General features: G+C 44.5%; 1 protein-coding gene across 5 annotated transcripts in view; it reads right to left on the reverse strand.

Annotated features, from left to right (window-relative positions):
- Positions 1-5,134: 5,134 nt before the first annotated feature.
- The window catches only part of KIF16B (kinesin family member 16B), a 292,648-nt gene continuing 273,026 nt past the window's right edge, over positions 5,135-24,756 (reverse strand). For 2 of the 5 annotated variants that reach the window (XM_055345069.1, XM_055345039.1), the window contains one exon: positions 5,136-8,583. In XM_055345069.1, the coding sequence (XP_055201044.1) occupies positions 8,425-8,583 (159 nt within the window). In that variant the 3' untranslated portion in view covers positions 5,136-8,424. Of the gene's footprint in view, positions 8,584-24,756 lie in introns of all 5 variants that reach the window. The other 3 variants (XM_055345053.1, XM_055345045.1, XM_055345060.1) reach the window with 2 other exon arrangements.

The following is a 24,756-nucleotide window of genomic DNA, read 5'->3' on the forward strand; positions in this document are numbered from 1 at the left end:
CCTCACTGTGGCCCCACCCGCAGAGACACCAGCACCTCCCCCTCCTCGGAGGCCCGGTCCCAGCTCCCTCAGACCCTTTCTGCAGCTCGGACACCAGCACCAGCCCAGGTGCCCCTTTCTCTTTGCACTCTCAGTTTCAACTCCGTAGGGCACCTTTCCTCCATGCTTCTGACTTCCTTCTCGTGCCCCCCCAGCCTTCAGGGGGGCAGCTGCTTCCTGTAGTTACTACTTTGAGTTCTCTGATTTTTACTTTTTAAGTGACCTAGAATTTTTTAAAAATTCTTTCTATGAAAATAACTGGCGTGCTATCTCCCGACTCACCCCATGATTGACACACTCCTCATTTTCCTCTAATCCAGGCAGGGGCAGTGGGCCTGGAGCTAACCCAGGACATTGAGGCTCCAGTTAGGGACCTGGGTAGGCCACAACCTCTCTCAAGCTGCTTTACTTTTGGTAAATGTAGAAATGGATTTGAGTCAGAGATGGTAACCTGGGGAGAGAGCAGCCTGAGGGTGCGGGCTTGTCTGCACACGCACTTCTGCAACATGCCCTGAAGTCCCTTTGGAGAGGATGTCCTCACCATCCCATGTGGACTGCCTAGTATCCAAATGGATTGTAGACCCAGATTGTTTCCAAGGCTCCTTCCAGCTCTGACAACCTTTTGTCTGTAGCCAGGTGCACTGCTGTCCCGCTCGCAACCTGTGATTTTGCCAGGAGCTTGGAGAATGTCCCAAAGGTGGTGCAACTCAACTGAGGCAATTTCAGCAATTTCAGCCTGGTCATAGGCACACGAAGAAAATGCAAGAAATAACCGGCCCCTCTCTTGGGGCCACTCTGAGCAACACAGACCTCCCCGGAGGTATTAAAAGTATGCTAAGTTGTGTTCTCCAGGGCCTCCGTGGGTTATAACCTATCCCTCATCCACAAGATGCTGTTTTACTGGCAGGCTTTCCAGAACAGATGGAGACTTTTCTTCTATGCTTTGAATGCTTTGCTTGGCTTAAGGACACAAGAGGCTTGGACTCTGGTAGCAGAAGGCTCATGGTTTTTTGGAAACTAGCAGGGCTCCTGCCATCTCTAAGAGTATCCGAGGCTTTCAGCAGCCCCACCAGTTCACTGAGGTCACAGCCACATGTGCAAAGCAGTGGCACATGGAGTTGGCGTGGCACTCAGTAGAGGCAGCAGGAAGCTGATACTACTGAATGCTGAAAAGAAGTGCCATGGGCAGCCAGAGGGCCCTGGCTTTTAACTTGAATAGATTTGTCCCTGCACAAAAGCTACTTAGGGAGGGAGTCTTTGAAGGGTCCCTGCCCCCAACAAAATCAACTCTTACCTCAGCATGCACAGCCCTGTTGACTCTGAGAGACAAGCATTTGAGCCAGAGGGACATCAGAGAGAAGGTACATGAGCCTGGCTGTTGGTGATCCCTGAGGCCCCTGTGTCCCAGGCTGAGCACAACCCTCTACTTCTGCTGTACCTTCTCACGTGACGCGTGTCCTGGCCTCCATGGCCTCTTGCTCGTGTGGGAAGCTTTCACTGGCCGCAGCCACAGCCAATGGCAGTCTGACCCTATTAGCGATACTGTCCTTGGTGGGGGCCAAGGAGGACTCTCTCTGCTCGCATCCATCCACCGGAGAAGCTAGTTTACTAAATGGCTTAGTGAATTAATGCATGAAGAGCAATGGTCCTTTTGAATGGTAGCACTGAATTCATACAAATTGGATCAGACGAAAATGTTTTGAGCACCTTGAGTTAGGAATGTCAGTCTCTGAGCCATCATATCCACAGAAACTTGACCTGCTTCATTGAACCCCAGTCTCAGGCTGGCTGAGAGAGTTTTTGCTTTCTGTTCCAGTCAAGGGGCTTCTCTGTACATCCAATGGATGGGCTATAGGCTGTTTTTTAAATCTAGAAATAATCTTTTCTCGTACAGAGGAGGCCGGGATGATGCTGCTCAGGCTCAGAAGGTAGATAGAGGGCTTGATGTCCACGTGGGGCTGCAGATCATGTCACCCCAGGCTTAAGGAGGACACAGTGTCCCTGTGCGGTTGCTGGTCTAAATCATGAACCAAACCCCATAACTAGCTCAGTTCCTTGACAGTGGTGTCTCGTAGGAACCCAAAGACAAGACATGAGCTTTACTTGGATTTGCTGGCAACCGTGGTATGGAAGTTTGGACACACCCCAGCCAGATAACCGAGGCTCTGTGGAGAACATGCTTCTCTAAGGCGAGAGCCTCTGAAATCTCAGAACCTTAAATACACTGATAGTCAACGTTGTAAGAGCAGAACCGGCAGGCTCTACGGCTCTCCCCAGATTGTTGTCCGTCGGTTGTTAACACGTAATCGGGAAGTTTGCTTCTCTTTATTACCTGTGATTTAAAGGATGAGCTCTAGTTACCATGAGCTCTTCCTCCCCAGGGATATCCTTCCAGAACAGTGGTAGCTGATGGGAAACGTGATCTCATTTACAAAATTTCAGCCAGCAACCTCTCAAGTGCCCTTTCCTCTGGCTGCTGTCTCTCTCTCCAATATGTCACTGTCCCTTATGTTCTCTTCAGGTTTCAGCGATGATGAGTTTTCCCTCTTGCACTCGCTTTCCTCAATTTGGAGCAATCTCTCTGCCTCCTTGGCACTCATTTCTCCTCACTGCTCAGGTATTAGCTTAGGAAAATCGCAGAGCCTCCCCGATGAGATCACTGGTCTAGTATGTTCTCCCAGCACTGCCTACTCTTGCTCCGTGACATTTATCACTTTGGTTGCACCAGCACAGGTGAGTTGCCGAGTGCACTGAGCTCCCTGAGGGCTGGCCCTTGGCCACACTGCTCACCACTGTGGGAGGGGAGGGGCCCAGCCCCGTGCTAGGCCGGGGAAGGTGCTCATGAGCCCGTGTTGAATGACTGGTGACGTGTTGGTGCCAGCAAGGAGCAGGCTAATTCTCTAACAACCAGGAATGAGCAGAACACAGCCAGTTTGCTCTAGATCTCTGTGCTATGTTCTCTTGGCTGAGATCTCAACACTGAGCGTGGCCAGTGGAAGGAATCACACGGATGGCTGAAGTTTGGTGTGATCCTTCCTTCACCATCCCCATGGAAGGACGGGGCTGGGTGGTGGCTATGACACGCACAGAAATGGCTTCAAGTTGGGCAAGCACTGTCCGTACTTTATGGGCTTTCTAAGGCCCCCCTCGCTGTGTCTGCAAGGTCCGGAGAGGAGTGGCTCACACAGGGACGTGGGGCCCGGCCAGCTAGCAGCAGGTTCCTGAGGAGAAACAACATACGTGTAACAGACAGCGAGCCCGGTGGCCAGCAAGCTCTTCAGATGCAGGCTCCACCGCAGAATATTCTGCACTTCAGATCCTGAGGGGACCACCACACTCTTTGGCCAAGAGTTCTTCACGAGAAATATCTAAGGCTGCTGCCCTTGTGCCTGAAGGCAGAGAATCCTGTATCATGTAAACATGACCTTCCCCATCTGTTTGTAAGGGAGTAACAGCCAGTGTTTTAATATGACTGCAACCAAAGAATTGCACCCCCTGTGAATCGACTGGGGCTTAGGGGCACCTAGGAGGCTCAGTTGGCTAAGTGTCTGCCTTCGGCTCCGGTCATAATCCTAGGGTCCTGGGCTGGAGCCCCATGTTGGGCTCCCCAGAGGGGAACCTGCTCCCTCTCCCTCTGCCTGCCATTTCCCCTGCTGGTGGGAGCACACACTCTCTGATAAATAGAATCTTAAAAAAAAAAAAAAAAAATAGGGCTTAAAACACCATATGAAAGAGAGTCATTTATAATGTCAAGCTACCCCCCCCCCCCGCCACCACCACCACATCCCTCCAACCCCCACACCAGTTTCTAGCTTATTTTCAGGAGAGAAGCTAACAGGATTTAGAATCATTTAAAGTGCAAATATTAAAGAAAGCTCTTAATCACCACAAACTAGTATGATTGTTCGTTGTGATTCTCTCCTCTAAGAGATTCCCTGGCAGCTTTGGAGAAGCAGCTGCAGTCTTCTGCCTCCCTCCTTCCCTTCCTTCCGCATGGCTGAGGAGGAAGAGGAACCTCAGGAATAGCAGGCCCCTGGGCTGTAATTCAGCGAGAAGCTCTCAGGCACAATGTTAAGTGCTACTGAAACACTTCTGCAAATATTAACTGTGCTTAAGGATTTTTGACGCTTTGAGGAAAAGAACTCTGTTTTCAAGCAGTGAAGATATTTGACTATATTTTTCATGTGTTTTTCCCCCCAGTCTTAAATTCTGGAGACAGGTTTCTTTCTTTCTGGTGATGCCTTAATGGTACTGAACACTGTATGTTGACCCTATGGGGCTTTTGCATTCAGCTGATGCATTTCCACTACACATCGCCAATTTTGTACCTAGTGCACTTTTCCACTTTAAATGCATGAAGAGATGGCTTGTGCATCTTTTTTGCAAACACATTTATCCCTCTCTCCCTGAGAGGAAAACATTCTGCTTTTCCAGCAACAGAAAAGGAGCAAAATCAAATCAATGAACCTCAAATTCCCACAGAAGAATCAGATTTTGGAGAGGTAACCCCCAGAGAAAGAAAAGCTTCATTATTTTATTTTCAAATGAAGGGGTACCAAATGGGCACAAAGAAAGAACATTTTATATTCAGTCATTTTCCAAGAGATGCACAAAAGGGAGAACTTCTTAGAAAGGCACAGGGCACCTCAGGGGACAGTACCAGAGCTTTGTGTGCAGAACTGCAGTGATAAACGCATGTGAATTGCTATTTGCAGGGAACAAGGATGAAGTCCTATCCTGGAACCCCTTCAGTTCAGCCAACTGTCTCTGCCTCTCCTACTGTCTCAAAATGTAACCGAATTCTCTACTGGGTTGCTAAATGAAGGCTTCTGAAAGTAACAGCCTGCCCAACACCAACACAGTTCCTGATTACCCCCCAGATACTGCTGAAGGATCAATTTGGTATATATAATGCTGTAGAAATTTATGATAAATGGATTTGTTTCAACTCGGAAGTAATTCTGTATCGTGCAAAATTCTGTATTGTGTGAAATTCAAAAAAATCACAGAATCGTTACCCATGTAATTATCCTCAGAAAAGAACACTTTTTTTTTTTAATTTTTTTTTTTTTTTTTTTAGAAAAGAACACTCTTAACAGAAGAACATAACCAGGTCCTCTTCTTGCAAGTGGAAAGAACACTGCTGTTAAAAGGAAGGATATACAAGGTTTAATTTGCCAAGACTGAGTCCCCTTAGATTAATGGTCTTTATTTAGTTTTCCCAAAACATACATCAACTGCTTTAGTTTTATGTAGATTGTCAAGAAGTGTATTTCAAACCTCTTTTGAACACTACTGATTGGAAAGCAGAACACCACTGAATATCTTCTCATGACTGTCTTGAATTGACATCCAAGTGCCTTCTGAGGAGATGAGGTTTGCCTTGTGGTAGGCTCAGCATAAGTAATAATCAGTCCCATCACAACAGGACACTGCTCTCCATCTCCGAGAGCATGTCTGAGGAAATGATGGGACACACGTGGGATTGTGCCCTGGGGGAGAGGAGTCTGAATCTTCCCTTTGAAACTTGAACCCACAACACCAACGTGCCCCAGCTGTGAGGCCGGAAACTGTGGCCTAGCAGCAGCTACACGTCTGAGTTCACAGATGCTCTAAGCTGTGAAACTCCGGTTGCTTCTGCCCAGACTCCCAAACATATGCTGTCTAGAGCACTGAGTACGGGTAGCCAGGGCCAAATTGAGCAGAACTGAGTATTTGTACAAACAAATGTAAATAGAAGTGGCCCTGGGGCCTGGTTACCCTGTTCATGAATCTTTAAAGCATCTCCCCATTATTGGCCAGAGAATCTTCTAGATGTCCATCATTAGAGAGCCAGCATGTTTGGTTACTATCTATTCACATGCCCCAAATTAATCAAAGGTCTGGGTGGGATCCAGGCTGAAGATGCCTGTACTGCTTGTGATTATAAACAAGTGTGGTGCACACATTTTATTGCAGAAGCAAGACCTAGGACATGCTAAAGCAGCTTAAATAGACTTCTAAGTTCCTTAGATTTGTTCAACTGGCTACAAAAATATTGTAAATCAATGGCACCTCAATCTGAATTGCCTAAAATGGTCATCTTAGCATTAATTTGATGCACTTGAAGTAATAACCTATGCATTTGCTAATTTTCTTTTACTCCTTTGAATCAGTCAAAACAAGCCTCCCATTTTGTCATCCTGACTCTTTACAACTGTTTTTTTGTCTTCACTCCAGGAAGGGATTCCATTATTTGTTTAGGTGAGACTGTACATTGGCTTTTCCGCACTCCCTCATGTTGTATTCAGATCAAGCTGATTCCTAGTTTGTATTTCATGTCCACACACCAGGGGCCTACCTGGTCCATCCACCAGGAGTAGTTATTCCCCTGTTCATCAGCATGGCTAGAATGGGACCTAGAGATCATCTTGTGCAACAGCTTGGTTTTCAGTTGGGGAGGCTCAGGCTCAGAGAGGTGAAATGACCCTTCCAGCACAGCTGGCTTTAGCCAGAGCCTGTTAGTGCTTGAACTTCAAACTCAACACTGATTTCTTAAAATGAGGGTTTGGAATGAAAGGGTCCTCTGATTCCTGCACTTCTTACAAACACACACATTTGCTTATTCTTGCCAAGTTAGTACTGTATCTTGTGTCCCTTCAATGATACGCGTGCGTGAGCCTGGCCTCCGGTACAGATCCGAAAGGGCAGGGGACAGATTACCTGGTCAGTGAAGAAAACCATTTGGTTTACTCAGCAAATGAAGGGAAATCTGTACTGTTGTGACTCTCTTTAAATAAATGACCTATGGTTAATTATTATCTCTCAGCTTTTATCCTTTAATCTCTAGGTTTAAATTCTCTGGTAGTAACTGCCTTTCTAAACCTATGCCTGTAATCACCGCTGTAGAAGCGGTGCTACAGAAGCAAGTCTTTCTGTAGCAATTTTTGAAGTCCTCATTTCTTCTCATGTTAAACTATGATATCTAATTAGTATAATAATAGTTTTCTTCCTTATTGGGATAACTGCATCTTTAAACATATTTTTCAGGTTGGAGAGCTCAGTTGCACAGGCATATTCTCAAAGCCTGAATGCAAACATGTTTTGTTACCCCGTTCATTTGTGGCTCCAAATGTTACTCCAATGGCATCTTCTGAGACACAAATGCTAAATTATACATTATGGATCTTTCCAAACACATTAGATAAATTTTTAAACAGACCAGTAGGGATGATCATGTTACAAACTTAAAGTGAGCTACAGGATAGATTCTATGACTTCATTTAATATTGATAGCAGTTCAATTTAAATTTTGAAAAAGCAAATACCTTTAATAAATTTGGTGTGAACGATTATATATTTTGATACAACTATTGTACAGGCATGTGTACATATATAAATCTATAGGTAGAATTATATATATTTCCATATATACTACATTTATATTTTTTCTACTCACATTTTTCACTTTAGTAAAACAAAGCAGTTTTACTGTACATAGATGTGCAATGCTACATTAAGTCCTGAGTAATTTAAGGGATCATTAATCAACTACTATAAATTCTAGTCTTTCAGCCAAAGATCCAGTAGATTCTGTAACAAAAATGTGAAAAAAAGTAACATTTAAAAATAGGCATTCAGCTATGCGCTTGTTTTGTGCTTAGCAGAATAAGCTCAAGAATGCACCGTGGCCATTTACATTTGGGGAAATATCCTCAAATATTGAAGATTAAACAAATATCCTATTTGTATGGATTTACAGAAGCCTTACGTGATGTCACCTACATCCAATTTGTCAAGCATGGAAGATTCCAGTCATGATTGGACCAAAATTCCCTTTTGCAGAATATGAAATTCTGTGTAAACATCAGTGGTTAGGTATTGTACAAAAGTTCCGACTCAAATGAGGGGAAAAAGAAAAAAAGAATACAATGAAATAATTTAAAATGCTTCTCCTGGGATGTTGCCAGCCATGTAGAAGGAATATAAAAAATAAGACATATTTTGGTGGAAGAGGAAACCAGATGACAGTCATTTAAGGGACGTCTGGAGAGCCGCCCACTTACTTCGGGGAGGTCCTGGGCTGGCTGGGCTCAGAGGGCCCAAGACAATCCAGCCACACCCCTTTTACCCCACGGGCAGACTCCTTTGTGAAAAGAAGGAAGCAGTGGAGAGAAGGCCATATTTGATGGCAATGGGACAGTAAAGCTGCCTGTCGGGGTCACGTCAGCAAAGCGAAACATGCCCGTCCTGGGTTCAGGCACTCAGTAGGCCCCGGTGAGGCAGCCTGAGCCAGCTGCTGCGCATCTGGCCGCAGCAGGAGGAGGCTGCCCTGCACCGGGCCGGCCACTCCGACGAGAAGGCACTGCAGTGGTGGTTTGGGTGGTTCGTCCATCACCCCCAGCTCTACCCCGTCCCGTGGCTGCTGTAGTCAAACACTCCCTTCTTGAAGAATGGTGAGAACTCGCAAATGGTGTGTTTGGAAAGAGTGAGCCCCACTTTGTCGATGTGCAGGGGGGATGTCGCAGATTGGAGCATCACGCTGAAAAAATCCCTGAGGTATTTCTGAGGAAGACACAAGAGACAGAGCATGGTGAGTTGTTGGGTGGGATCAAGGAGAGGAGAATGAGGTATTTCTGAGGAAGATACAGAGCACAATGATATATTGTTGGGTGAGATCAAGGAGAGAAGAAACTGCAGACACAACTTGCTGCCCACTTTAAAAGAGCTGTTGCTGTCATTACAAACAGTCTATGGGACTCTGTGAGGCCTTGGCTGTCACCACACCAAGCCACTGCATCCATGACGCAGGTGACTTCTCTATGGCACAGAGCTCTGACTCATGGCCACATGGCCTCGGGTCCCCCTGCAGAGGATGCCCAGAGAAATAACAACGTGGTGCCTGGGGTCGGGGTGGGGGAGGGGTCTGCTTTCCAGCAAGAGCGGCACTAGTTAAGATTCTGTTTTTTAACAAGTCATTTCCTCCCAACTTACTTATTAAATAGAAAGCTGATTAAAAGGAGGCAAAAAAAAAAAAAAAGGCTAGGCTAGGCATCTGTACAATGCTAAATGTGCTGCTGGTGTGCATTTTTAAATGGTTACCGTCACTGTCTGCTTTGGATCCTTCTTATAAACTAAAGGAAGAAAAACACTGAGGACAAGAGGGTCAGTTCCAAAAAAACTAATATTTACAAATCATTCTGCAAAACCTATAATCCTCAATGAAAAGAAATTCTTACTAAGATTAATTGCTCTGAATCCTTAGCACTGCCCCTCCCCCTGCCACACGTGTTTTTCACAGCATTCGCTGCCTTTTCTGGCACCCAGCAAGCAAAGCATGTCTGGGACAAGGATCTCAGATGCTGGGATGGAATCAGGCGGGCTGCTGGCAGGATGTATTAAAGGAAAAGAGGACACACAAAAATAGTTAATATTTTTCAGGTCAGGCAAATGTTATTTATAACAGAATGGGACCGAATACAGGGGGTAGGGGTGGAGATGGAATGGGAGGGAGTAAGCCTAAATCTTTATTTCTGACTCAGCTTGTTTCAGATTGTTATAAACAATCCTATCACAAACCTTGAAATTAAATGTAATAATTATGGACTTTGAGTAACAAAGAAATTTGTCTGAGGCCTCAGAAGCAGTGGTTCCCAGTCAGGGGTGATTTGTACCCTTGAAGACATACAACAGTGTCTGGAGACATTTCTGATTGACTGTCCCTCTGGGCTGGGGGGTATATCCAGGTGCATCCTACGAGGCACGCATTATCACAATCCTAATGTCATCGTGCCATGACTGAGAAACCTTGGCCCAGGGAGTGGAATTCAGCTTCCTCTATGAACTGCCAGCCTGAAATCTACTTCTGAAGGATGGCACTCTGCTGGAGGAAAATTCATCAGTTACTTTCTTAAATGTAATAATGAAGATTATCAATAATTAACGTTTGTATAGTAATTTGTAGTTTCTAAAAATCTTCTAATTTCTTATTGCTGCACAGTCACTGCACATTCCTCAGACAATCTGATGAGTCCTGACACATGCATACGCCCAGGAAGCCATCCCCAAAGCAGTAGAACAAATAGCAGCAGCCCCCAAATTTCTGAACTCACCTAATTTTATGTTATCATCGTACTTGGCCTGGAATTACCTGTTTTTATTACTGTCAAACCCATTTTCGGGTAAGGATCCTGTTGCAGAAATGAGCAAGGCTACTAATCAGAAGAGGGGATTTAAAAACAAGTGTTTTTAACTCAGACTCTGTCTTTTTTTGTTCAACATACCTAAGATACTGGTCTCACAGTAATCTCTCAGGAAAGGAGCTTGAAAGAGCAATCAGGTGGAGGCAAGAAGGTGACAAAACCAATTGCTGAAAAATGAAGATCTTATACCAGGACTTATTGGTATCAATGGCAAAAGGGAACCGTACTTCAACTTTGCTGGGGGAAGGGAAGCTGAGAATTGCAACTTTAGAGGGACCCGCAGTCCAGTCAATATGGATACAAGTGCACATCTGAGCCCACACCCAGCCAGCCAGCGCTTGCAAATGCGATAAATGTAAGTGAACAAATGGACTGTTGTTGACAGGTCAAGAGTGAAGTGTTTGGGACAAGGATGATAAGGAACTTGTGCACTGGAGCATGGGGCTGCAACTCTTCCACCATGAACAGAGCCAGGCGGCTGAGCAGGCATCACATCCATAGCTTCCATGCAGCCCCTACTCCCCTCTCCCACAGGCCACACCAATGTGCAGACTAATGCTCACAACCAACTTGCAGACTAATGCTCACAACCAACTTGCCTTCAAGATGAATTCTGCCAGAATGTGAAGAATTCACATCTGGGAACTGGTATCCTACCAACATTTGTCATAATTAGTTCACAAGGTGGGGTGGGGGGCTTTAAAGGGCCAGTAGAGCCCAAAGTGTGTAAAGAAAAGTGAAAGTTAAAAACATAAATAGAAGAAAAAGTATCTGACATACCTTCCCCGCCAGGACACCACTATCAAGAGAACAGTAAACTAGGTGTATGTAGGGCCTTTTTCTTTAAACGAACTCACTAGCATGTCTCCATGGAAACTTGAGGTAGAAGGATCTCATTCAATGAATTGTAAACATTACAGAAGAGTTTTTACATTATAACCCAAACCTCTGCTTAGCAGGACTGGGCAGCCTAGGTTCCCTTTACTTAGACTGCTTCCTTGGCCAAAGAAATGCTTTGATCAGAAGGTATTCTTTGCAGTGAGCTCGAGGTGATCTGAAGTGTCTGAGTGAGTCACGGTAGCCCTGGTGATGTGTCCAGAGCCACATGCCTGCAGCGGGCTGGCCAAATTCCTTCTGGTGAATGACAAAACCAAAGGACTAGGTATAGGGCTGGGGACAGAAGACAACTAAACTTCCAGAAGGTCCTTGAGGTCACAGGCAGCAGCTCATTTTTCTTTGTAACCCCCGCCATGCCTGAAACACCACTGAGCTTGGGAAAAGTGCTTGGAAGGAACCCCGGTGATTGATTCTGAGGCGTTAATTTTTAAAAATTCAGGTGTACACAGAGAAAACAGCACACATGCACAGCCAAATGAAACTTCAAAAAGTGGACACCCCTGTGTGATCAGCACCTAGGTAACAACAAGACAGCACTGCTAGTGCTCCCATACTCTCTCACGATCCTTTCCCCAAGAATAAGGCTATCCTATCTTTTCCTGACTTCTTCTACTGTCGATTAATTTTGCCAGTTTTTGAACCTTGTGTTAATGGAATCACAGAGGACTCTCTCTTTTGTGTCTGGCCCTCCTATGCTTCACATGGTGTACATGACATTCACACACCCTTTTAGGTATAGTTGCAGTTTGTTCATTCTCACTGCTGTATAGTATTCCTCATGTGAACATGCCTATTGCCTGTTTTGCACAGACAGGCACACAGGATGACTGGTTTGGTTCTTCCTTTTGAGCTCTTCTTCAGAGATGCAATGTGCCCCTACACAATGGTGTCTGGTGAATCAGGTTTTTTTTTTTAATTTTTTTTTAATTTATTTACGATAGTCACAGAGAGACAGAGAGAGAGAGAGAGGCAGAGACACAGGCAGATGGAGAAGCAGGCTCCATGCACTGGGAGCCCGACGTGGGATTCGATCCCGGGTCTCCAGGATCGTGCCCTGGGCCAAAGGCAGGCGCTAAACCGCTGCGCCACCCAGGGATCCCCAGTGAATCAGGTTTATTGCTCTCTCTCCAGTAAATAAATTCTCCCTTAGGATTTTAGGCTCAGGCCAAGATCAGCCAATGAACTAGAACTCTATTATTATGTCTGTTTAATATACATTATAATTATATATAATATAAGTATTTAAATACACACATATTTACATTAGTCATTTATGTTGCTTGGGCTCACAGTGTTTTCTACAGCATCTGTGGCTGAATGGAAAAAATTACAGTTATTCCTGTCAAAGCTATCCCCCTTTTTATTGTCTAACTCTTCCTGGTATGTGAAAAATAAGTCAAGGAGCCAAGCTGCATCCCCAGGGTATTTCACTTTATAAAAAAATACTACCAAAAAAAAAGTATTACAAAAAATTGAAGAACATAGGCAGTTTAAGTGGCTTATCAGGGTCAGAAGGACAAAATAGGAAAAGGATTTGTGAAATCCAATATCCAATTTCTGTTTCTTTCACATGGTATTTCTCCGGAAGGAAGGAAGGAAGGAAGGAAGGAAGGAAGGAAGGAAGGAAGAGAGAGAGAGAGAGAGAGAGAGAGAAAGAAAGAAAGAAAGAAAGAAAGAAAGAAAGAAAGAAAGAAAAAGAGAGAGGCATATTTAAATCTCTGTAGCTATTAGGAACCACAGAAGGCCAGCAACCTTTGCCCACCCTGGAGGTGAGTATCTCACCCAAGTCTGCTTCATTAAACACTTGGATCAGGGCCACTGTGAACAGGCCGTTGCACCCACTACCATTGTGCACATTTCAGGCCTGCCTTGCCCAGGGTAGCTGGAGGATGAAAGTCAGTTTAAACCAAATCCTTTACCAATAAGATTGCAACCCTGCAGTACAGAGCAAGGGGTGGGGGGGCAGGTACTGGGAGAGGGTCTGGGTATGAGTGATGGCGGGAAGGGCAGGGGCCACACGGAGATGGAGGGGCTTGCTGAGGAAAAGGGAAATGATGGAGGGTATGGATGGAGGGAGAACAGAAGACACAGGGGAGAGAAGGAAACAGCACAGCAATATTGGTGACCAAACTCTGGGAGCTATCAGTTTGGCAAGACAAAAAAGATTTAAGAATGATAAGAAACAGATGAGACATTTATCTAGGTTATTTACTTTTTGCTACTTGGACCAACACTAAATTATGAAATGTTTTCTTATTGATACTTTCAGGAAATCCAGTTTAGATGGCTGATCTTAAAGGCATAGTTCAGGACTGAAGCAGAGAATCTTGATTCCGTAATATGCCTTTCTTTTACAGTGTGCAGGAGTATCTTCCTGTTTTTTAAAGTCAGTCTATGCAGTGGTTGTGGGGGGTGGGGTAGAAGTAACCAGGACAGACAGGCCCCCTGGGTCTATTCCAATCAGTGTTAAATAGGCATGTGCTTTAACTCCCATCCCCAAACAAGACAAAATCCTACAGGGGACCAGGAGCTTTTTAAGAGGTCAAAAGAGCACAGGGAAAACGAAGGACATACAGCCTGTCCCAGAGATCCACGCCGGGCTCCTGACCTCTTCTTTCCAAAGCGGTCCTCTTCTTCAACTCATCCCTGTCAAGACCCTGAGGACGGTCTCCCACGTGCACACAACAGGCTGACTAGCCACCATCTGGTTACGTTTACAAGGGGGCTATTTATCAAGGGCCTGCAGTGTTCCAGCCACAGTGAGAACTTCTCATGGTAGATCTCATTTAACTATCACAACTTTATGAAGTAGGGACCATCTTCTAGATGAAGGAACTGAGGACCAGGAGGCTGAAGTAATGCCCTGAAGGTCACAGAGCATAGAAGTGGGAGTGCCAGCACACACATCCATATCTGCCAGCCCCAGGGACTGGGTATCAATCAGCAGCCTGCTGTCCAGTCTACCATTCCCCTATTTTCCTTTTGGCCACCCCCCACCTCCTGAGCACTGCCATCTTTCGCCAGGTAAAGCCATCTACACTGAGCCAGATATGTTTGTTGCCTTTCCCAGACCTAAGGCTGCTCTCACAGAGACTGGGAGGCTCTGGGTTCTCTCGGGTTAAGTTCTATGCAAACACGGGAATGGGGAAAAAGATCTCTTGTGGTGAGGCTTATACTCTACACAGAGTCCAATGTAGCTGTGCCCACGCTTCCGTATCTTCCTTACAGAGCCTTGTGGGCACTGGCCATTTTGTAACTGCCCTGCTTCCTTTTTCCTTCCCAAATAGCACTCAGATTCCCTTCTGAAAAACTATCTTTCCCCTTCTTTGGGGATTGGTTACCTGGCAGACATAGGACAGAGGACTGGTGAATTGTTCCTGTTCATATTCTGGGATGGACATCCCATGGCCAAAAAGCCTAATGAAGATACCACTTGGCATCTGCTGGAACCAAACTCTTCCAGATTGCACAGCCACTAGTACAGGGTGTTTTCAAGAGTGTAAGAAATTCAGGGAACTCTCAGAGGGCCAGCTGCGGGAGAGCCTTTGGTCTCGCCACTCCCAAGCCCAGGAGTGGAGGAATCCGTGTGTTGACAATGGCCACAGTGATTCTGTATTGTTTGCAAACAAGTTAATGAACAATAAGCCCTGTCGTGCTGGCAGGTGGCAGGCACCAGTCTGAGTCAGAGGAAACCTTCCACCTATCCCACAGACAAGCTCCTCAGGGTGCTAGTTTGAAGTCAGATCAAGATCTGTACAGGGCACCCTGCTCTTAGGAAAAGGTCAATCCTAGGAGGCTTTAGTGAGTAACATTTCAGATGGGTCAGCACATCCTAGTGGTACATCCCCAGCCAAGCACTAACCTGGAAGGTTCCTGCCCCAAACCCTGATATACACACAGGCCAATCTCAAAATTCCAACACCATTTCAAAACAACATTATTAATCTTTTGAACCAAAACACAGGCTAAAATGGTCTATTGGCTGTGTTAATGAGTTCTGAAAGGTGAAACACACTCCCTATAGCAATATAGAACAATTCAGCAAGAATTTAGTCAATTATTTTAGAGCTTTAGCCTGGCACCTCAATCAATACACGACATTAGGAAGAAAAAATTGAAAATATAATGTGCTGCTACGTGGTATTTTCATTTTTATTTCATTTTTTTAAAGATTTTATTTATGTATTCATGGGAGACAGAGAGAGAGAGAGAGAGAGAGAGAGGCAGAGACATAGGCAGAGGGAGAAGTCCCATGTGGGGAACCCGATGTGGGACTCGATCCTAGGATTCTGCGATCATGCCCTGAGCCGAAGGCAAACACTCAACCACTGAGCCACCCAGGCGTCCCTTTTATTTCATTCTTGATGAAGGTCATTATATTAACATGATTCATGTGTGACAATACAATTTCTGTCTCCATTCTGGCTGAAAGTACTTCAATTACTATGACAACCTAGCTAAAAGCTGGCCTTAAGAGCCTCTGCTGGGTTATTCTTTTCAACTCAGGAGCTTCTGGATGAAATGCTAATCTAGTCATAGAGACCATGCACTCTCTAGTCCATCCATGCAAAGATCAGCAGCAAGTTAAATAAGGTGGTACTTCCCATCTTGCAGCTATTTCCTTTCAGGTCTGGGATCCAGAAAGGAGGGAAGATGGAGTGGCATCCACGCTCGGCAAACAGTATGAACAGGGGAGCCAGGCCAGCAGGTAAAGGGCTCTGTGTGAGGAACAGCAGGACCTGAAGGAAAACATGGAGAGCCCTGCACCTGGATTTGAGTCTGCAGGCATGCTGTACAAAGCACTTCCCAGTTCATGAGCTCAAGGAGAGCATGAAGATATGCTGAGGAGGAGGAGGACCAGGTATGCATATCCCGTTTACAAGGAAGGAAAACTGAGATCCTAAGAGGCAGTGACTTAGCCAACATCAACAGTCCATAGAGGCTGACAAACAAGTGGCTCTTCAAATTCAGGAGAAAGTCAGATGGCCTAATATAATTCACAAGGTACAATCCCTTAAGCATGAAATGTAAGGAGTCAATGTAAATGCAGCCCTTTATTGAGCCCATGCTCACAGAATTTGCCACCGTGTGTGTGTGTGTGTGTGTATAGAGGACATGTGGGAGGGACACCAGGGTGGCTCAGTGGTTTAGAGCCTGCCTATGGCCCAGGGCGTGATCCTGGAGTCCTGGAATCGAGTCCCACGTCAGGCTTCCTGCATGGTGTCTGCTTCTCCCTCTGGCTGTGTCTGCCTCTCTCTCTCTCTCTCTCTCTGTCTCTCTCTCTCTGTGTCTCTCATGAATAAATAAATAAAATCTTAAAAGAGAGAGAGAGAGAGAGAGAGAGAGAGAGAGAACATGTGGGAATGAGAGTAGGGCCTCAGAAGCACTGGAAAGACCTTACCTTATTATTTTTGGTTCCCTTCCTTCTGTTTTAATTATCAACGGGATAAACTCAGGACTATTTTATATTATTAAAAAGCTTGCTAATAAGGTTCATGACTGTAACGGCAAACTGCTGCTTCCTTCGTGGCCATGTACCACTCAGCTGTGTCACTCTCATGATTTCTCATTTCACAAAATTTTAACATAAATTCATAATTTAATTTAAAGTTATTGAAATCATTAAAATGTGCTTTAAAAATGTAGTAGGGCCTTATCCACGTTTCCACTGTAACATATTAACAGGGAAGACAGTTTGCTGGAATTCCTCATTTCCAGAAGTCGTTAGCCATGGTGGCAGCTTAAAGATAACGATCAGTCTAATAAGACTTAGAGGTTTCATTTACCTTGCAGCAGTTGGAAAATTCATCCTTGACTGACGGGCTCTGAAGACAGATCAAGCCAGGATGGAGACATGCTGGGATATTTCCAGACCCGAGAGAGGTCTGGTTACCAATGACTATGGGTCATGAATCAACCCAGTGGGGTCAATATTCACTCCCTCAAGTCTTCCCAGTTTCAAACTCTCATAAATTCTAGTTGTGTCAACTAGAACTCTCTCTGGCTATTTAGGAATTCTAAAATTTGTCTCCACTGGATCAAAAATGCTGGCTTCCTTTCCTGACATGCCCCTAAATGTCTTCCACACTCTGATGAAATTAGGACAGTTTAAGTAACTCATCCATCCACCACAGTTACCACATACCTGCTCTACTTGGAGCTGTGTGCCAGGCACTGGGTGTCCAATGTTGAATATACAGACACAAAACCTGTGCTGCTCTGTACCATGTCTTCATTGTTTGGAATCTTTCATCTAAATCCTACTTGTCTTCTAAGGACTGGATGAGGTTTGTTCTTTGTTGGCTCTTCTCTCTTGAGACTTCATTCATGCACCCAACAGATATTTATTGAGAGCTTTCTACGTGCCAGTACTGCTGAGGATTCAGTAGTGAATAAGATCATTTCTTGTCCTGAGTAAAGCATAGGTATTCCAAGGAGTTGGATAGGTAAACCACTGATTAATATATGGCTACATATTCTAAACAGGAATAAGATGCTTTTGGAACACATAGAAAAAGGCATCCAGCCTAGTTCTGGGAACTGGTGACATTTAGGCCAAGAGCTAAGGAATGAGTAAGAATCAGACAGGGGAAAATACTGGTGGAAGATACCTGAAGGAAGCCTATTCCAGTGGGGAGAGCATGTGCAAAGCCTCAGAGCGAGGATGCACAGCTTGGGGGTCCTACCAAGAGTTCAGCATGACTGGACTGCATGCACACTCTTAGCAGAGGGATATGCTTCTCGAATGCACTGCTTGCCATCTTGGTCTCTCTACTGGTCTTCACACTGGAGGTCCTGTACTGTGCTCTGGCAATGTCTCTTCTCTCAGATCCATGGATCCTTTCAGGCATTCTGGGTAGAGCCTGTGCTTACTTATTTTCACCAAGAGAACACAGCAAAGGTAAAGCTGACAGTGAAGAAGTCACCTTGCAGGCTCTGGTGCCCTAGTGGGCCCAGTCCTTGGGGGCAACATGATCAGAATGCAGTCATATAAGGGGCCTGACCTGATACCTGACACTTGGAAAAGATGAACCACTCAGCGGAGCCCTGCCCAAATTCTAGAACCACAGCATCATAAGCAATAAAATGGTGGTTGCTTTAAGGAAGTTCAGTTTTGGAGTAGTTTATTACATGGTGATAGATAACCAAAATACATGTGTGTGGGAAGAAGGTAAGAGATGAGGGTGTCAATGAAATTAGTCAAAGCAGAATAGAAAAGTCTCTGGTTTTTATTTATAACTTATGACTAGCCATAAATCACAGTCCCATTCTACTACATGCTAACCTCTCCCAACCTCTTTAGTATTTCTAATGAATAATTCTGTCTTAGCAGGTACTTCTTTTCTATTCATCCCAGGTTTTAAAGTAAATACTTGAAATAAGTAGTCATCATTTGAAATATGACATTTATTTCTTGATTTTATAAAGAATTTTGAGAGCTCCCAGTTAAAATTCATCAGGGTGAAAATGTTAGTCTGTGATTACAGAATCGGAACTATTCATTACAACTATTCAGAGATTCTTCTTTATGAGCTTAATGACATAAGCATATTGTATTGAATTATTATGGTACTGCATCAATTGGACTCATAAATTTAATATACTCAGTCTGGTTCACATATTCTAATAAAACCCAGTGAGCTTTAAAACTTTTATAAGGAATATGCATTTAAAGTCATGTGATATTCAATTTTTACAAGTCGGCATTCCTGCGTGGGGTACTAAGCATAGCTTCAGTGATTGTGATCACCTGGCCTGGTAGACCAGCAAGCTGAAGGGGAGATTTCCACCCCCATAAGCAAACAGGCCACAAAGAAAGCCCCAAATCTGCTCAGACTGTGAAGCTGGTTGAGCTCTTCTGCAAAACCTAAGTCAATACCAGGCCCACCTTTTAGGCTCATGGAGGCAAGAAAGTAACGAAATTCAGGCTGCATCTTGAGCCACAAGCAATGGCGTGTACGCTATAAGGAAGCAGGCCAACCACTTCCAGAAGGTCTGAAAGGCCCTACTCTCAACCTCATTTGGTTGAAGCAAAATATGGGAGGATACGCTCTGTGGGAGAAGTGCAGGTTCCAGGGCTCACCCTGGTTCTTTGACTTTTGCTTAGTGGATCTGGGCTAAGAGACTGGTAACAGCTCCACAAAGAGGCACAGCAACTCAACGGTCTCCACATCTGGGCGGGGAAAGTAGAAGAGCAGCCTGGAGGCTCACCTGGCCGTGCAGACCACATGATTGCTGGAGTCCAACCCTCCCATCATGAGCCACCTGCTGGGACACCCAGTCATGCAGGAGCCACCACACTGGGCACAGGGATGTTACAGCACTGGGGTTCGGATTAAGTCCCTGAACTCCTCTGCACCTCAGTTTCTTCTCCTGACAATATCATTGTTTTAGATCAGAAGATGAAATGAGCTGTGTTTGTGAGGTGCGTGGGGCAGGGTCCAATTCACAGCATGCATTTATTAAGTAGGTGACATTATTATCTACATGGCTTTGTCCTCATGGAGTTAATCTGCAAATATATTTTTTTTCTTCTCTTTTAGATGTTAGAGACACATGGGCTTAAAATGTGGAAGTATTTAATGCTTTAATGTTTTCTCCTTCAAAGAAAAGTGGAAGACAGCAAGTCTGGAATGGCTTTCTTCCAAAGTCACCTCATATCATATACTCAGATACTGGCAGAACCTTCATTTTAAAAATGCTTTAAAGTAAGGAAGAATTAATGGGTTTCTCAAAATGGGGAATTGTAATCATAAATTTAAAATTCTAGGCTAAAAAAAATCTAGGCTACACCAGGTAAATTAACGATGTCCACAAAACTCATTTTAAGAAACATTTTGGATTCTGAGATTCTGGAAAAATACCATCTGGGGCAAAAAATAACTATTCTATGTTTCTCAGCTCATGATTCTTTCTTGCAGGAACCTTCAAAGAGGTTCCTGACATTCTGAAACAGAATGACTGCTCCAAATGACCAATTTTAACTGACAGACTTTCAAATGAGAATCTTGCTATGTGGTAACCCTCTTGGCTATAATGTACTTAAACTCAAAGAATCAGGTCCCTAAAATCTTATCAAGAAGTAAAGCACACTGACTTTGGTGTCCCAAAGTCTCCCTCTTAAGTAGAAGCCATGCACTTGGAGGCATTGTGATGCTTCAGGAACCCTTAATGATATCTTGCTCCTTCCTACCATCTGTGCCTGGGGTTGAGCACAACCATCCTCCCCTTTAATGTCTGACCTGAGGTCACTTATATGTTGATGGTAACTTTTCTCAGCCTGGTCTGGGACCAGGCCATCACTGAATACCAATGAGTCCCTGAATTCCAGGGCAAGAGGGTCAGCTCTTAAGACCAGGAGGGAAGACCCACTGCCCCTTTTGTGTTCTGTGAACTAGCGGGATCCTGATGATCCCTGTGGGACTATTTGCCTGGCAGATTATCCTCCTGCCCTGAGAATTATTCCTCAGTGTCCACACATTGCCCTACATCCCAGGAGGGAGCCATGGTCATGCCCCAGGTGTGATGAGGCCGGTGGCCCTGAGTGGTATGCCTGTGACCCCTACCTCTAAGAGAGGATTAGCTGCAGATTTGGATTATCTACACCAATGATCCCCTTCAGTGGGGACAATGATGGAAGCTTGACTACATCAAGGAAGGTGGAGGCAGGGAGAAAAGCCAGACCAAAACTTCTCTAATAATACATTTCTGATTCTAAAAAAGGATGGGATAACTGTAGATTTTTAAAAATTCCTTCACCAAACAGATATCACCCACACAATTAAGCATCTAAGTTAAAAAAGAAATTTATATATATAGATACACACACACACATCCCTCCTGCACAGCACTTTGCTCATAAAAGACACTCACCATTAGGTGCTTGATACAATGAATATTAGGTAACTGTAATAAATCATGATGAACAATGAGAAGCCTGGGTTTTCTCTCTTTAGGATCTTCCCTTGCAGCAAAATTTCACAGATTTATAGTATTTTCTCTCTTCTGAACAAAGGAAGTTTACTAAATTACTGTGGAGAGGAAGTCTATCAAATCTTAATTTATGCTTCAAAGCCAAACTTTAGGAATTCTTCAAACTGTCTTGGCTCCTCTTCAAATCTGAGGAGTCGCTGCAGAAGAGAAGTTGGGAATGTTGCCGGGTTCAGCGATTAAACAGGGCTTCCTTGGATACTCGTGACTGGCTTTGTTAACCACCAAATGAACCTGAACCCATGTAAGCACCAGTCTTTCAGTCGTCAAAACTTTTATCACTGAGATTGTTCTCAGCTGAGAGGCTCTGAAAGCAATGTGGTGTAAGTTAAAGATGAGGACTGGCAAAATGTGGACAGAAGATCTCACAGATCAAAGGGAAACTGCTCCAGCTGGGGGACGGTGGAGAGAGCTATGGGGCCATTTAATCTATGAAATAATGGACTAATTTGGGCTAATTTGACGTGCAGTTTCTCCCACAAAGAAACTGCCTTTCAAAGCAAGAAATGTCAGTTTGTGTTTGACTGAGCTATGACTTGGATATGCCCAGATTCTTTCAGAATAAGAAATTGTAAATAAATGCGGTTTTGGCAAATGCACGATAAGCAGCATAAATAGAAAAGATAAGGTGAATCAGTAGCAACCAGTACCAAGAAGCATAGATATCCCAGCCTATGGAGATAGTTTGAGCAGACGGTCTTCGCTCTTGTAGCACTTATCCACAGAGCTCTGAAATAAAAGCCCCACAATCCACTGGAGCTTTGTTTTCAGTCGGCTAAAAAAATCCACTGAGAAAAAGGGTGATGGCTTCATTGACTGCCATTTTCAACTTTGATTAATAAGGGCTTTCCTGGGATCCCTGGGTGGCGTAGCGGTTTGGCGCCTGCCTTTGGCCCAGGGCGCGATCCTGGAGACCCGGGATCGAATCCCACGTCGGGCTCCCGGTGCATGGAGCCTGCTTCTCCCTCTGCCTGTGTCTGCCTCTCTCCCTCCCTCTGTGACTATCATAAGTAAATTAAAAAAAAAAAATAAGGGCTTTCCTGATTTTAGTATCAGTTTCTCAATTTTACTTATAATAATACGAAGCAGGTGATCTCAGTTAGAAAACAAAGCCAACGTCGTCTTTTTTTTGGTTGCCTGGAATGAATTATATGTAAATGTAACAGCAGGACAGTGAATTCCTGGGAACAGAAATAAGTCTATCTAAAAGTGGATGTGAGCTTTACACGGTCAAACAATGAAGACAAAAAGGTGTATAAAATTGGAACAAACCCATTTCTTTTTCCCAAATATGGTTTCAAAGGCTGCAACTTATGCTATGATTCATTACTGCTATGAAATGTAAGTGACACAGAAAAAAAGGGGGGGATTGTCAAAGGCAAAACCATAACTACCTGAATTCTAAAATAAAGGTGAGGGTTTTTCTTTCTTAAAGATTTATTTATTTATTCATGAGAGAGAGAGAGCGAGAGCGAGAGCGAGAGCGAGAGAGAGAGAGAGAGGCAGAGACACAGGTAGAGGGAGAAACAGGCTCCATGCAGGGAGCCCGACGCGGGACTCAATCCCGGGACTCCAGGTTCGCGCCCTGAGCCAAAGGCAGGCGCCAAACCGTTGAGCCACCCAGGGATCCCAAGATGCAGTTTTCAAAAGCAACGAAAAAACAGTAGAGAGGATGACTGGCAAAGGCTACATGAGCACATTTAGGAAAAGCACAATTCATGGGGTGCCTGGATGGCTCAGGTGGTTAAGCATCCGACTCTTGATTTAGCTCAGGTCATGATCTCAGGGTGTTGGGATCAAGCCCCGAATTGGGTTCTGCACTGTGTGCAGAGCCTGCTTAAGATTTTCCCTCTGCCCCTCCCCCATCTCCCTCTATCTCTCTATCAAAAAAGGGGCACAATTTACTTGGACAACAAATCTAAATAAATGGACTAAAGGAAACTGAAGCATCTTTGAGAAAGTCTAATTCAAATTTATGAGAGAAAGGATGATTCCCAAATGTTGATATAAACAGTAAGCAGAGGGCTAGGAGAGATTGAACAGAGAGAACTTTTTTTTTTTTAAGATTTTTATTTACTTGAGAGGAGAGAGCGTGCATGCATGCACAGTAGGGGAGAGGGGCAGGGGGAGAAGCAGACTCCCTGCTGAGCCAGGAGCCTCAATGCAGAACTCAATCCCAGGATCCTGGGATCATGACCTGTGCTGAAAGCAGACGCTCAACTGACAGAGCCACCTCGGTGCCTGAAAGTGGTTCTTAAAATACACAGATGCACAAGAAGAATTTGCATGTCTTTTGGTCTTTTGGAATAAAGGGAATGTGTGAAGAGGAACTGTACAGATGTCAATGAAAATAAACATAAGTGAATAGTTCAGGAAGTAAGAGGCTACACCTTCAGGTTTGTAACAGCACCAGAAGATGCAAAAGTAACAAGCACAATGTTAAAGAAGGGAAGGAAGAATGACATGGATCACATTGCACAGTGTCTCTCAAACCCTTTGTGGAGCAGGACCAACTGAAGGGAGCAGAGGAGAAGAGAGAGATAAAAAGAAATGGAAAACAGACACAGGAAAATTCAAGGAGGATCCAACCAGTGGGTTCCACAGAGACAAATGGGATTCTAGAAACAAACAATAGGATACAAAACTTTATAGAGGGAAATCATGAAAACTGCCTAGAAATGATGGACGTGAGAGAGAATTGCACAAGGAGTATCCTGCAGAACTGAGGTGCTGCTCACCAATGTGGAACCATGGAAACTCAGAACCCTGGGGACAGAGGAAGGCTCTACAAGCATTTGGTAGGGGTGACGGACATACTATGTCACATACAAAGGACTAAGAATAGGGGTGCCTGGATGGCTCCATTGGTTAAGAGTCTGCCTTTGACTCAAGTCATGATTGGAGGGCCCTGGGATCAAGCCGTGCATTGGGCTGCGTGCTCAGCAGAAAGTCTGCTTCTCCCTCTCCCTCTGTTCCTCTCCCTCCACCTCTCCCCACTTTGCTCTCTGTTCTCTCTCTCTCTCTCTCAAATAAATAAATAAATACAATCTTTAAGACAAAAAACCCCACAATGGATCAAGAATCAAATTGGCTTTGAACTGCTTCACAGCAGCACTGGGGTGGAAGACAATGAAGCAATCCCCTTGAAATTCTGAAAGAAGATGGTTTCCAACTAATATATATATCCAGCCAGTGTGTGTGTGTGAAGGACATATTCAGAGATATCTCTTGAAATTTACCTCTTACATATGGTCTCAGGAAGCTACTACAGATGTGCTCCATCAAAATCAGGCAGTAAATCGAGAAAGGAAAACATGGGCACAGGAAGCAGGGGAAACAATTCAAGAGATAGCAAAAGACAACGGAGATGGAAGGTTAGAGTACCTGTGGCTCAATCTGACTAGAAGAGACAAGAAGTTTCCAGAAGAGAGGCCTTCAAGGAGACCGTGTTCATGAAATACTCGATGGTCTCAATGTTTCCAGGAGATGCATACAACTGACCAAGCATTTGAAGTTGAATTAGTGATGGACATGTAATAACCTGAGCAAAGACTCAAGTTGCTCTTGTACAATCCTGACACAGTGCTGGGCAGGCTGAGCAGGGGTGGTTGTGTCTCCACATGTTTTAGGATGGTGGCAGGGTGGATGT

This window comes from Nyctereutes procyonoides, unplaced genomic scaffold (assembly GCF_905146905.1).
Source record: "Nyctereutes procyonoides isolate TBG_1078 unplaced genomic scaffold, NYPRO_anot_genome, whole genome shotgun sequence".
In the NCBI taxonomy this organism is placed as follows: Eukaryota; Metazoa; Chordata; class Mammalia; order Carnivora; family Canidae; genus Nyctereutes; species Nyctereutes procyonoides.